Here is a 12,276-nt window from a genome sequence, read left to right on the forward strand (position 1 = left end):
GATGGCCGCGCACCAGGCCGGCCGCCCCTAACAAAAATGGCTGCCGCCCGCCCGCTGCCGCACCGACATCTGCTTGAAGCCAGGCCGCCCTCCAAAAAGATGGAGGCTGCCCGGCGGCAAAGAAGCGGGGCTGGGGAAGCCCGTTCCTGCCAGCCCCGCTGGGCCACTCCCGCCGCCGGGCCTGCTCTCGGGGCGGCCGCCCTCTTATCGCTGGGGGCCCGGGCAGGCGCGGAGAGCGGGCGGGCGGGGCGCGGCCATAGAGAGCAGCGCGTGGGCGGGCCAGAACGTCTCGCGGAGGCTGGCGGTGGCGGCCGGCGGGGGGAGGGGGGAGAGGAGGCGGGAGCGGGAGGGGGGTGTCGCCATTTTGGACGGAGGCGGAGAGCGGGGAGGAGGCGGCGGCAGCGGCGGCGGCGGGCAGGTGGGGCCGGGGCGAGGCCGTCGCTGTCCGTGCTGGGGCCGGGGGCGGCTGGTTGCCCGTGGCGCGGGCTTGGCTGGCGGGTGGCCGGGCCTCCCCGAGGGGACGGTTGGGCGGGCGTTACCGCGCCGCGGGGGCCCGCGGGTGACGGTGGCGGGGCCGCTGCGGGCCGGGCCGCGGGGTGCCCTGCTCTGCCCCGCGCCGCCTGGGCCGGGCCCGAGGCCTCGGCCCCGCTGGGTGCGCTCCGCGGATCCCCGATGAGACGCTCTCTTCTCCCTGATTTCCCGGCTTGTCAGCATCATCATCATCAGGCCAACTGAGCTCTTGTTGCGTTTGCTAAGAGAAGGGGGGGCAGGAGAATCCAGTGAAATGAAACTTTCTTGGCTTACTTCAGTGCCAAGAGGCGTCGACGGAGCAGGCTGTGGGCAACTGTCGCCGAACAGCAAGGTGGTCTCCGCTGAACGAATCCCTTCGGATGGCTCGGGCGTGTTTTTTGTGACAGGGTAGCTGGCCCAAAGGAAGAGGGAGAAGCAGTAGGTGTGGTGGGTATAGGAGGGCTTTGTGCACCTCGCCTGTCATTTCCACGAGGAAGCGGGGGGAAGCAGGGGCCAGACGAAGCTAGTGTTGTCATTAGTGACTTGCATGATGCGTTAGAAGATACCTGTGCCAAACTCTCAGAGGATGCTGTGCTACAAGGGGTGGCTGAGCTTTGGAGGATTCAGTTGGTAAAAGTTAGTTCAGTAAAGCGAAGTACAGCAGGCTGTGCTCGCAGAGCACTGAAATGGACTGGCCACAGGAATTTACAAGCCGCAAGCGAGTTGCTGCAGAAGGATGTTGCTGTTCCAGTGCAGCAGCGTGGCTGTGTGCAGGAGGCAGGAGATGCTTCTTGTCTGCACTGAGCTTTGGATGTCACATTTTGGAAAGGAGTAACCACCTGGGAGAAATCTTGGGGAACATATAGAGAATGTGGCCACCGAGGGAGACTCAGAGGGATTGGATTGCTTCTAGAAAAGAGAAGGGGGAGCTTTCAAATCTGAAACAGTCTGCATGTTATCTCTCAGATCTGTTTTGTTCAGCCCTTCTTACCTTGCTGCTAGTAGATGAGAAGTTAAGAGAGTCTTGGCCGAGATAGCGGGCAAGAAATTTCATAATACCACATATAGTTGAGCAGGGGCAGGTTCTATGAGGAGCTGGTTCAGTCTCCTCTAGGCGAAAGGGGGAAGATGTCAGAGCAAGTGGAGCACCTCTCCTGTCCTGGGCTGTTCAGGTACACTTGATCTTAGCTCAGAGGGGGGGCTGTGGTATGTGCTAGCTGTCCTCTCGAGCTATCTTTTAGCCCTAAGGATTTAAGAAATACTTTAGTAATTGCTCTGCAAGTAATGTTCTGAAGCCTGGCTTTGGCTGGCAGCCTCGCCTGGCACCCTACGTATAACCTGACCTTCTAAACAAATCTCAAATGTCACAACTAAGTGTATGAAGTAAGGCTGGCCGTCCTATTGCCTTGCCCACAGAGCTGGCAATCAGCGTAGTATGACTGAAAGCATGTGAGCTACAGAATAAACCTGGGAAAGGGGCAAGGCCCACAGTCCTCCGCTGCTGCAAGTTGGGTAAGGCCTGGAGCAGGCCTGAAGAGACCTATGTAACTTGTGATGGCTTTGTTTGCCCTGAGAGGTGTGTAGTTGTTAGTGGCTTGTTGCCATAGGGCAAGTTCCTCCTGCTTTGCATTCCCTGAACTGGATGAAATTGGGGATGATGCCCGATCTCCACCTGCAGAGCAGTGCTGAGGCAAGCAGGCTTACCTTTCACTCATGATGTGCCTCTGGATGGCCAGCCAGATGTCTGACCGCTCGTGGTAGTGCCGCTGGCGAGGGCTGTAGCAAGCAGACGCCCCTTGTTGTGCTGTGCCGGAGCTGACGTGGCCACTTGCCTGGTGAATGATAAGTGAATGCCATCAAGAGCTGAGCTTTCTGCAGACACCAGGGCATTAGCCTTATGCCTTGGCCAAGCTCCAGCTTGGGCAATTCCACTCAGACTGTTTAAACGCTCCCTGTTGCTTTTGCCAGGCACAAGGCTCTGCTCGTCTGCCCGCGAGCCCTTAGAGAGTTGCTGAGGGCTGTTAAACAGCTGCTACTCTCACTCCTTGGCTGTTTTCTTGCTGGAAATAGAGATTTTGTCTGCAGAGTCTGTTGGGACTATGAAAGAGGCTCTGTTTATGTCAAGCAATTGATTTGCCAATAAAGGTTGGCTTTATTTTTCCCATCAGCCCCTCTGCTATGCTGGCTGGTGAGGGTTGTGTAGGATGCAGTGCAATTTGTGTCTGTTTTAGAGTATAACAATTACCGGGTTGACTAGAGCAACGGCTCATAAGGATATGGCTATAATTAGCTCAAGCTGTCTTGTTTGTTAAATTCCCCTTCAGGTCTCAAACTTGGCAGTGGGAATGAACTTTGAGCCTTTTTTAGGATTGCTGTCAGTCTCCCCGGGCAAAGGATGTTGGGAAACACTGCCTTCACTGCCTCACTGCAGGAGCCCGTGGGCATAGGAACATCGTCATCTTCTCTCTCCCGCAGAGCTGCTGCTGAGCTGCCATGGGAAACACCACCAGCGAGCGACTGTCTGGGGAGCGCCATGGCTCCAAGTCCCACCGCTCGGATGGCTCTGGTGCTCCCCACTCTAGCAAAGAACATCCACACAAGATCATGGTGGGCAGCACCGACGACCCCAGTGTTTTCAGCTCTCATGACTCCAAGGTATGGGCTAGCCGCTGCCTTCCCGGTCCTTCCGCTTGAGGTCCTGGCTGGTGCTTCAGCTCGCCCCTGGGGTAGCTCTGCTGGGGTGGTTCTAGCTGAGCTGAGACAATTTGTGCGGAGTCAGTTTTGTCTGAGGGGGTAGTAACAGCTGACGTGAGAGCTGCTTTGTGTTTGATACTAAATTCAGGTGCTGTGTAGGTAAACTCAACTAGGGTCTCCGGGGTCCTGGGAGACCGCTTGCCTTGAGGGAACTGCTGGCAGAGCTGAGGAAATCAGCATCTCCTGGATTTCCACATAGCAGGAACATCTCCTGGAACACAGGAGCGGAGCTGCTTGCCTGGCCTGGTGGTTGCTGGCTGTATGAGGACAGTGTTCCCTCTGCAGAGACTTCATGACTGTGGAGACTGCATGGACAAAGGAGGGGGAGATGTGATGGGAGAAGGCAAGAGCTCCCAGCTATGTGAGGGGCTTGTGGAGAGCTGGGAGGCTGGAGGAGCTCTGCAGCGCTCTTATCTACGATGCGCGGATGGGCTGGTAGAGTAAAGAGAGAAGTGAACGTGGTCCCCGTTGTCTCTGTGTCAGGCTTGGTTTTCTTTGCTCAGATTCCTGGGGATAAGGAGTTCATGTCATGGCAGCCGGATCTGGAGGAGGCAGTGAAACCATCCCAGCAGGCTCGTCCCACTGTCATCCGCTGGGCTGATGGGGGCAAAGAGGTCTTCATCTCTGGGTCTTTCAACAACTGGAGCACCAAGATCCCACTCATCAAGAGGTAGTCAGCCCCTCAGGTCGCCCTCTGATCCCTGTCTTGCAGGCCACGCAGCCATGCTATGCCGTGAACTGTCCCCTGCTCCATCACTGGGGCTTTTCCCTTCCCTGTGCTGGTTGCTGTTTCCTTTGCTTACCCAGCTTTTCTCCATTCACAGCACCCAAGGTAGAGCACAGACATGTAGTCAGCTTCTTCTGTGGGTGGTGCGACTATGGTGGTGGGAGGTTGTGAAACAGAGGGACAGGACAGGATGAGGCACTTTGTTTTCCCAGATGGATGTTGTGCAGCATCCAGTCGTGGCAGCAGAGCCCTGCCCAGGTATGCAGCTGTTCCCTGGAAGCTGTTAGCTCATCCCTTGGCTGTGACCTTACCCCTTGCCTGGTTGTATTGTTGCCAGCAGCGGTTGTTTAGTTGTCCCTCACGTGTCCTCCTGCCGTAATGATGTCGTTCTCGCTATTCTGTGATAGAGTAGTGATTTCTGGGGAGAAACTGTGTAGGACTCTGGGCATAATCCCAGCAAATCATATGTACTAGGCTTATCCCGGTTGCAGACTGCACAAACAGAGCTGCTATACTTTCCTGCTGCCGTCCTGCAACGCCAGTCAAGGTTTAGATTTGTTGCCCGCACATCCTGTGCGGTGTGTCTTCCATGGAGTGTCTGCCACACCTACTTTCCCTGGTTATGCAGGACAGGTTTGCAAGCTGAAATGCCTCCTGCGCTCTTCATCGCTGGCCTCCCAGGGGTTCAAGCAATGCTTGTGCCCTTAATGCCGGTGCCTATTGTGTCTGTACTTCAGATCACCGATGACGACCGAGCTGAATCCTGGGTTTCAGGGGGGCGAGGGGACTGGACAGCGTGGGAAAACGTGCTGTGTTCTGGGACCCCATGAAAGAGCAGCGTCGGGGTAATGCTGTTGCACATCTGTTCTCTCCTTTAGCCACAATGACTTTGTCGCTATCCTGGACCTTCCTGAAGGAGAGCACCAGTACAAATTTTTTGTGGATGGCCAGTGGGTCCATGACCCTTCTGAGGTAACCCTCAAAGCTTTGTGCCTGTGGCTTTTGCCTTCTTTTGAGTTACCAGATATGACGTAACTGCAGCAGAGGGGGAGCAGGAAGAGCAGGGAATATCTGCCAAAACAAAAGGAGCACCTTCATCCCCTGAATCTTTCCAGAGGCTGGTACCTCTGGACTTAGATGTGCTGTATGGGAGAGCGTCAGGGAGGTAGAAGGGGCAGTGAGACACCAGAAGGCCTTTAAACTCCCTTTGAATTGGTTGTAGAGGAAGGCAGGCCATGGGCCAGTGTTCACTTGCAGGTTCTCCTCCGAACTGAACCATGCAGGAGCAGCATGGGAAGGAGAGAGGACACGGGAGGTGTTGTAGGGGTAGGAGCCTGGAAGTAAAGGAAAATCCTCCTGGGGTAAACAACACAGATCTGCTGGCGTAGAGCAGAGCTAGACACTAGCCACTTGTGCTCTGAGGTGATGGCATGGCAAGGAGAGCCTGGGCTGTGAGGAGCTGGGAAAACTCTGAGAATGCTTCAGCTTGAGGTGAACGTAGGAAGACTCTTACCTCAATTCTTTTCTTCAGCCTGTAGTCACCAGCCAGATGGGGACAATTAACAACCTGATTCACGTCAAGAAGTCTGACTTTGAGGTGTTTGATGCTTTGAAGGTGGATTCTCTGGAGAGCTCAGAAACCTCAGGTCGGGGTGAGTTTTTTTTGTTGCGCTGCAGCTTTGCACATGCCATTTTCCACTTCCTCCGCTGAGACTCGCTTCTCTGGTGGTAACAGCCCCCCCTGAGCAGAGGTGCGGGCCCACGTCCTGGGTAGAGTAGTGCTCGGTAGTGTGTCCTGCCCTCATCCTAAGCAGCCCCCAGCCAAGGCCTTGTCCCTGTAGAGGGGCTGTGCTGGTGTAACTCATTCTGTGGTAGCACTGGCCCACAGTGGGGTCAGTGCCCATGTGGGGCTGGGGCAGCCATCTCAGACTGGTGAACGCCCGAGCCTAGCCTGCTGGGAACGTTACCTCTGTTTCTCAAATGTGAGTAAGTTATCTGATCTGGGGTATAAGTTAGGTGAGAGCAGGATCCAGGTTATTTTCAGCAGCCATTCTTGGCTTTCGTGCCAAGGCAATTTGTCCTAGTGCTAACCCATCGGAAACCTCCCTCTCCACTTGTGTTACAGCAGCAGGTGAGGTTACCGCTCAGACGCTGGCAGTGCTGGCTCGGTGTGTACTGCTGGCAGGTAGTTCAGTCATGTTTCGGTCCAGGGCACTCTGAACGTGGCCTGCTGTCCGTGGTATGAGCCCCGTCTCAGATATAGCCTCAGCTCTGTGTCCTTGCCCAGCGTGAGCAGGAGGTACTTCACTGGAAGGAAGCCAGCAAGCAGCAACTCCAGTGAGGTGGAGCCCTTCAGCGTGCTGGCTGTTCCAAAACGATCAGGTCAGATGTGGCTGGGAGATGCTGCTAATCCAGCTTCCAGTGACTACGAGCTCCTGTGGTCCCCTTATCCAGGCTGAACGGCTGCTAAGTCTGAACTTTGCATTTGCCCTTTGCGGACCTCCTCGTCAGGCAGTCCCGCGACACTGGAGAGCGTGCAGGCGTGCTACTTGCTGTGCTCCTGTGCCTGCTGCAAAGGGCGCAGCTCCTGGGCTGGCAAGCCAGCTGCTTGCAACAGGGAGAGGATGTGCTCTGTGCATCAGAGCACACTGAGAGCCGTGTGCTGGGGTTTTGGGTTGGATGCCACAGGCTGCTTGCGTTGTGTCAGTGCACAAACCAGCTTACAGCCATGCTTGGCAGTGCCCAGCACTTGCTTGGCTACTTATTCTGCTGTGAGAAGGCTGAGCTGTTTAGGGTACATGGCCAAGGGGCAACTAAGGCTTGAAGACCCCTTTGAAACAAAACAAGCCACCTTCTGTCCCCCAGAGGCTGTGGGGAGCACTGATGTTACAGCATGACATGCAGGTGGCTTCCTGGAAGCACTGAGGAGGCTTGCGTGCGGGTGTGCTATGAGTGGGACCCTCAGTCTCCCCACTTTCTGTACTCCTGCGCCATTGCCAGATCCCTGGGCTCTGAGGCCCTGCCGGGGAACAGGCGTTGGGCTTCCAGCCACAAAGTGTGTGACAAGGCTGCGCTGCTGCCCTGCTGCATGTTAACCCCAGTCTGCCCAGTAACAAGTGCAAGCTGGGCTCATGGAAATCATTAGTGCTGGAAAGACCCTGCTGGGTCCTTCTCGGTGTCTTGGGAGCTGCTCTGGGCTTGCCAGTTCTGCTTTAGCCATCTCATGTCTCCTCCTGTCTGTTCCCTTCAGATCTGTCAAGCTCACCGCCTGGGCCTTATGGCCAAGAAATGTATGTCTACCGGCCTGAGGAGCGCTTCAAATCCCCACCCATCCTCCCACCTCATCTCCTCCAGGTCATCCTCAACAAAGACACCAACATCTCGGTGGGTACCAGCCACTACCCGCGTGCTGTGGGCTCCTGCTCCTGATGTGGAGAGCAGGGCTGAGGTTGGAAGGGGAGTCCTGTCTGCAAAGAGCCTGGTGTCCCCTTGGCTGGCGCCTGGCCCTTGCCACGTACTGGGAAAAGGGTCAGTTTTCCCATTAACCTCTTCCATTTTGGCCTCTTGGTCTGCCTGGTGCTTAGCTGGGCTCTGTTCGTGTTCAGAAGAGCCAGAGGCACCAGCAGCTCATATCACCTGAGACACCAACTCCCTGCTCCCTGTGATGGCTGGGGCTGGGTTTGGGGGATCAGGCTCTGCTGTTCCCCTGTGACACTACCTCTCTTTCCAGTGTGATCCAGCTCTGCTGCCCGAACCCAACCACGTCATGCTCAACCACCTCTATGCACTTTCTATCAAGGTAAGCGCAGACCCCAGGTGGCCAGTGGGTGAGAGAAGGAGAGGTGCAGTGGTTCCCAAGAGCCCGGACAGCTGGGTGTGGAGATGGTGGTGCAGGAATAGACAGACTCACGTGAAGACTGGCTGCTCAGTGAAACGTGGGATGTGGGCTGTGGGTCTCCTTACAGCCCCCCCCCGTTCCCTGTGGCTGCTTCCCCTCAGCGTGGTGGACCTGGGCAGCGCTGGGTTCTCCTGCTGCATGCCAGGCCCTTTCCTTGCTCTGCCCAGCTCTGGTCATGGATGTTGCACGTGGCTCGCAGACAGTGAGGCTTGGGACAGCAGAGACCGGTTAGGGCTACTCCCCAAGCCCAGAGAACCGCAGGGAACTCCTTCCCCACGGCCGCCTTGGGGGCGCACCGCTCCCAGGTCAGCGTGGCTAGGTTGCGACGCCGCGGTGAACTCTCCCGCCTGACCCAGCTGATGCTGTGTCTCTTGCAGGACGGCGTGATGGTGCTCAGTGCCACGCACCGCTACAAGAAGAAATATGTCACCACACTGCTGTACAAGCCCATCTGAGCTGGGGCCTCACCTGCCCCCCCCCCCAACGCAGGACACAAAATGCCACTTGTTTCTGCATACACTGGGCCACAGGACTGTGTGAGAACTGGCCACTGACTGCAGCCTTTGAACCTGGCAGGGACACAAGCCCCAGCACCGAAGCCAGGCCTGCTGGGGCCTGTGACACTGTCCCATCCTACTGGTGTGGTTTGATTTAACCCTTTTGTTTCTACCCACCTCCAGCTCTCCTGGCTTCTGCAAGTCCCTGGGGGGCCACTTTACTGCTCACCAAAATTGCCTCCCCTAGCTCCCCATGCAGGAAGGGCTTCACCCTCCCCATCTTTTGCGGCCTGCAGGGGCCCTGAGGCTGTCCTTGCACTGCCCTGCTGCCCCCCGCCCGGGCCTGCAGGAAGCGCAGCCTCCCTGCTGAAGGTTTTGTTGCCCTGGTGATGTCTCTCCAAGGCCACCACCTTGGTCCCTAGGGACTCTGCCACGCGTCCCTCGTGTCCCTCAGCCCTGGCCTTGGGGCTGCCCCCCTCCTGGCGCTCCCCAGCTTCAGGGAGGGCTCTCACCTCTGGCTGCATGTCTGCCTGCTAGCTGCAGCACCAGCCCCCTCAGGTTCAGCATTGAGCCAGCAGGAGGGAGGGTGCTGCTGGACGCAGCCACGCGTTACCTGCCGCCAGGACAGCACTGATGAGGCCTGAACAGCCGCCCTGTCCTTGCTTTGGCGCACTTCTGTGGGGCAGGGCTTGCTTTGTCACAGCTGGGGGAGGGCCTAGGGAGAGCAGAGCAGGGCAGATACCCCAGGACCCTGGCCCTGGCTGCACCATCTGCTGCTGGGGCAGTGCCATGTGACAGGCTTTTGTCTATTTATTACAGTATTTATTGTTCTCAGTGCTGCTGGCCTGGTGTTGGGGGGGGGGGGCACTCTGGAGCAGTGAGGAAACCACCTGCATGGCCCTGCTGTGACAGTCACATGAGCTGCAGTGGCTCGGTTTGCTGCGCAGGCTGTGGAGCACCTGCCAGGGAGGGAAGGGAGGGCCCCAGGGCTGCCTCAGGGTGCTGGTGTGGGGCTCAGCGCTACCTCCTAGGGGCCAGCTGGTACCTACGGCGGGGGGGTGAGGTGGAGGTCTCCTGCACCCTTGGGGTACCCTGGCGGAGGGGGGCACAGCTGTACAGACCAGCGTGCTACAAACACCATAACCCAAAGGAAACCTTTATTGGGGACTCTCAGCTGCTGAACAGAACGCATCATTTCTTACATCTTCCTCTCGCACTGGGGCCCTGATGTGCCCAGGGAGCCCCCAAAAATGCAGCTCTGATATCTATATCTACATATATATAATATATATATAAATACGTACATCCACAAGCAGGGACAGGTGTGTGGCCAGGTTACAAACAGGACAAGGTCCCAGGGTGAGAAGGGCTCAGCAGAGAGCGCTGTTCCCCTTGGAGGGTGGGAGGAAGGGGTGGGCACTGAAGTTGGGGGGGCAGGCAGAGCACAAGCCAGCAGCTGCTGCTGCAACACCAAGCAAAGCTGGACGGAGGGCACGCAAGCGCCACAGTGCGGGAGCCCAAACTCGCTACTTGTCCAGCGCCTGCAGCAGGCCCGGCCCTAGGACAGTGCCGCAGGCCCCCTCGGCCCTGCCTCCCCCAGCCCCTCGGCAGTAGTACAGACTGGGTCCGGTCCAGCCCTCCGGTGCAGGGTGCGGAGGCCAGAAGGCTGACGTACAGGGCTCACGCGACGGGCAGGGCCTGCTGGGCCTTTACCTGGTGAGAGAGCATGCGTGGTGGTGAGGGCTCAGCCAGCGGTGGCAGCAGGCCCTGTCCCACACTGGCTGCCAGGCCAAACTCACCTCCAGGTTTGTCCTGGCCTTGCGCAGCACGTTGTGAGTCCTGGTCACTGTCAGAGAGGGACAGAGTCAGTGAGAGCCCCATGCTGAGGAGCAACCCCAGGCACATGGGGACCAGGCCTGCCGGTGTGCCCAGCCCACCGCACCGCAGGGTGCTCTCCCAGCCTGCCCACCCACCCGTCCTGGCCACCTACGCTGGCTCACGATGAACTGCTCCATGCTGTCCTTGAGGCGGGCGGTGCTGCGCAGGCGCTCCGCCGTGCTCTGCAGGGCATCCTCCCTCTCCGAGAGCTGGGCCCGCAGTGCCGCGATCTCGCCCTGCAGCGCCTGCTCCTAGGATGACGCGAGTGCGATGAGCTGTGAGCACCTGGCTCTGCTGCCTCCCCCTGAACTTATCCAGGTATTTGGCACTGCTCCCCAGCCCAGTCCTTACCTTGCCCTGGTGCTGGGCAGGGCCAGCGGGCAGCGTGGCACTCCAGAAAGCGGCGAGAAGAGACGCGCACTCCTCCAGCACGCGGTGCAGGGTGTTGGCACTGCCCCACAGGCGCCTTGCACCAGCGCACCCCGGGACCTGCGGGAGAAGGGTGCAGGAACAAGTGCTGCAGGGACACCCACGTCCCACTGTGGCCAAGGGCTTGCTGTACCCAGCCAGCAACAGCCCACAGGTGGGACACGACCAGCCACGTACCAACCCTGCAAGCTCAGGGCTGGGTATTGGGCTCCCGCATGGGGAATAGCTAAGACAAAAACCAAGCTGAGCAGCAAGGTTAGGGGCCTGCCACAGCCTAGGTGGCTCACGTCCTCGGCACGCACAGGGTCCAAGGGCTGAGGACCACCTGGAGGTGCAAACAGGTCCAGGAGGGCATGCACCGACAGCAGGGCTCAGCCCAGCACAGCGTGGCCCGCATTGGGCTACAGCCTCAGCTGGATGTGTGCTGCACCGAGCGCGCACGTGTGCCTGCTGCGGGGAACCCCCGCGGCAAAGATCCAGCATAGCTGGGAGTGCATGTGTGCGTGTGCGTGCACATATGCATTTAAATCACCCAAATTGCCATCTGGCCCCACTGGTACCAGCCTGACTCATCAGTGGTTGAGGAGGAGATGGGGGTCTCCTGACACATGGCCTTGCCTGCCCCAGGCCACGGAGCAGGGTCCGTCCCTGGGCTGGCTCCAGCCCCGTCCTGCCCGCGCTTTACCTGCTTGCCCGGGAGTGGGTGGTTGGGCAGCCCGAGTGCCGGGCGTGTGAGACACATCAGCTCGCGGGCCAGCGCCTTCCCCTCCACGACACGCTGCTCCAAGGCCCGGTAGGTGTCCAGGCGGCCAATAACGTGAGCCCCTGTCAGCCCCTCGCTCTTCCTTGCTGGTGGGTCAGCTCCACATAGCTCTGCAGGCAAAGTAGGGCTGGGTGAAGGCCACTGCCTGCTCACCCTCCAGTCTCACTGTCCCAGGGGCCTGGCACTACCCTGGGCTCTCCATCCTTCCCCAGTGAGGGCAATGCCACAGGTTTGTCAGGCAACCACATGGCCAGACTCCAGGACCTACCGTCCATCTGCCAGGGCACCGACATGTCTGAGGGCAGCGGGGAGAAGAGAGGGGCTCCCGAGCTCGTGCCAACATCCCGCACTGGTGGAGATGGGAAGCAGCCTGGAACAAGAAGCAACAGAGCCCCTGCAGACAGCTGTGGCTCCATGCCCAGGACTGCTGGGGGCCTTCCATCCCTCCCCTCCCTCCCTGCCCGCAGGCCATGCGAGGCCACCGTGCTGCCACGACAAGGAGAGGCATTTGGGACCCCAAGGACTGCGGAGGGGATGGGACCTCCAAGGCTGGGGTGCCCAGGCCAGCGGCAGGGTGAGGGCAAGCGGGTGGCTGGGCGCAGGGCCCGTACCTGCATGTGTCTCTGCAGAGGGGCCGGGCAGGCTCTCGTAGACGTTCAGCTCCGCGCGCAGGGCCTGCAAGAGCAGGCGGTGCTCCTCGCACTGCTGCTGCAGGAGCGTCACCGTGTGCTGCAGCCTGCGGAGGAGTGACGTGTGGGTTGGGGCGGGGGGCAACACATGGGTCAGCGCCAGCCATACCGCCCAGCCCTGCCGGCCCTGG

The 12,276-nt window shown here is 58.9% G+C and overlaps 2 protein-coding genes across 10 annotated transcripts in view; one reads left to right on the plus strand and one right to left on the minus strand.

Annotated features, from left to right (window-relative positions):
* Positions 1–326: 326 nt before the first annotated feature.
* Positions 327–9,220, plus strand: PRKAB2 (protein kinase AMP-activated non-catalytic subunit beta 2). 5 transcript variants are annotated; one of them, XM_068951975.1, is made up of 8 exons: positions 327–418; positions 2,986–3,165; positions 3,768–3,934; positions 4,870–4,963; positions 5,523–5,643; positions 7,242–7,375; positions 7,722–7,790; positions 8,267–9,220. In XM_068951975.1, the coding sequence occupies exons 2-8, from the start codon at positions 3,004–3,006 to the stop codon at positions 8,342–8,344; spliced, it is 825 nt and encodes a 274-aa protein (XP_068808076.1). In that variant the 5' UTR covers positions 327–418; positions 2,986–3,003; the 3' UTR covers positions 8,345–9,220. The 5 variants fall into 5 exon arrangements, with proteins under 5 accessions (XP_068808076.1, XP_068808078.1, XP_068808077.1 ...); XM_068951977.1 differs by having other exon boundaries at positions 328–418; positions 5,523–5,637; XM_068951976.1 differs by having other exon boundaries at positions 356–418; positions 2,835–3,165.
* Positions 9,221–9,526: 306 nt separating this feature from the next.
* Positions 9,527–12,276, minus strand: part of PDE4DIP (phosphodiesterase 4D interacting protein) — a 31,327-nt gene continuing 28,577 nt past the window's right edge. For all 5 annotated transcript variants that reach the window (XM_068951971.1, XM_068951970.1, XM_068951969.1 and 2 more), the window contains 7 exons: positions 12,068–12,192; positions 11,725–11,826; positions 11,379–11,566; positions 10,616–10,753; positions 10,377–10,515; positions 10,186–10,232; positions 9,527–10,099 (listed from right to left, as the gene is read on the minus strand). In XM_068951971.1, the coding sequence (XP_068808072.1) occupies positions 10,067–10,099; positions 10,186–10,232; positions 10,377–10,515; positions 10,616–10,753; positions 11,379–11,566; positions 11,725–11,826; positions 12,068–12,192 (772 nt within the window). In that variant the 3' untranslated portion in view covers positions 9,527–10,066. The remainder of the gene's footprint in view (positions 10,100–10,185; positions 10,233–10,376; positions 10,516–10,615; positions 10,754–11,378; positions 11,567–11,724; positions 11,827–12,067; positions 12,193–12,276) is intronic.

This window comes from Struthio camelus, chromosome 8 (genome assembly GCF_040807025.1).
Source record: "Struthio camelus isolate bStrCam1 chromosome 8, bStrCam1.hap1, whole genome shotgun sequence".
In the NCBI taxonomy this organism is placed as follows: domain Eukaryota; kingdom Metazoa; phylum Chordata; class Aves; order Struthioniformes; family Struthionidae; genus Struthio; species Struthio camelus.

Bases quoted from the DNA above. Each gene is read 5' to 3' on its own strand.
- PRKAB2 (XM_068951975.1), top strand. From the start codon at position 3,004: ATGGGAAACACCACCAGCGAGCGACTGTCTGGGGAGCGCCATGGCTCC. The intron at 3,935-4,869 runs GTAGTCAGCCCC...TCTCTCCTTTAG, and splicing joins AAGATCCCACTCATCAAGAG to CCACAATGACTTTGTCGCTA. The intron at 7,791-8,266 runs GTAAGCGCAGAC...TGTCTCTTGCAG, and splicing joins TCTATGCACTTTCTATCAAG to GACGGCGTGATGGTGCTCAG.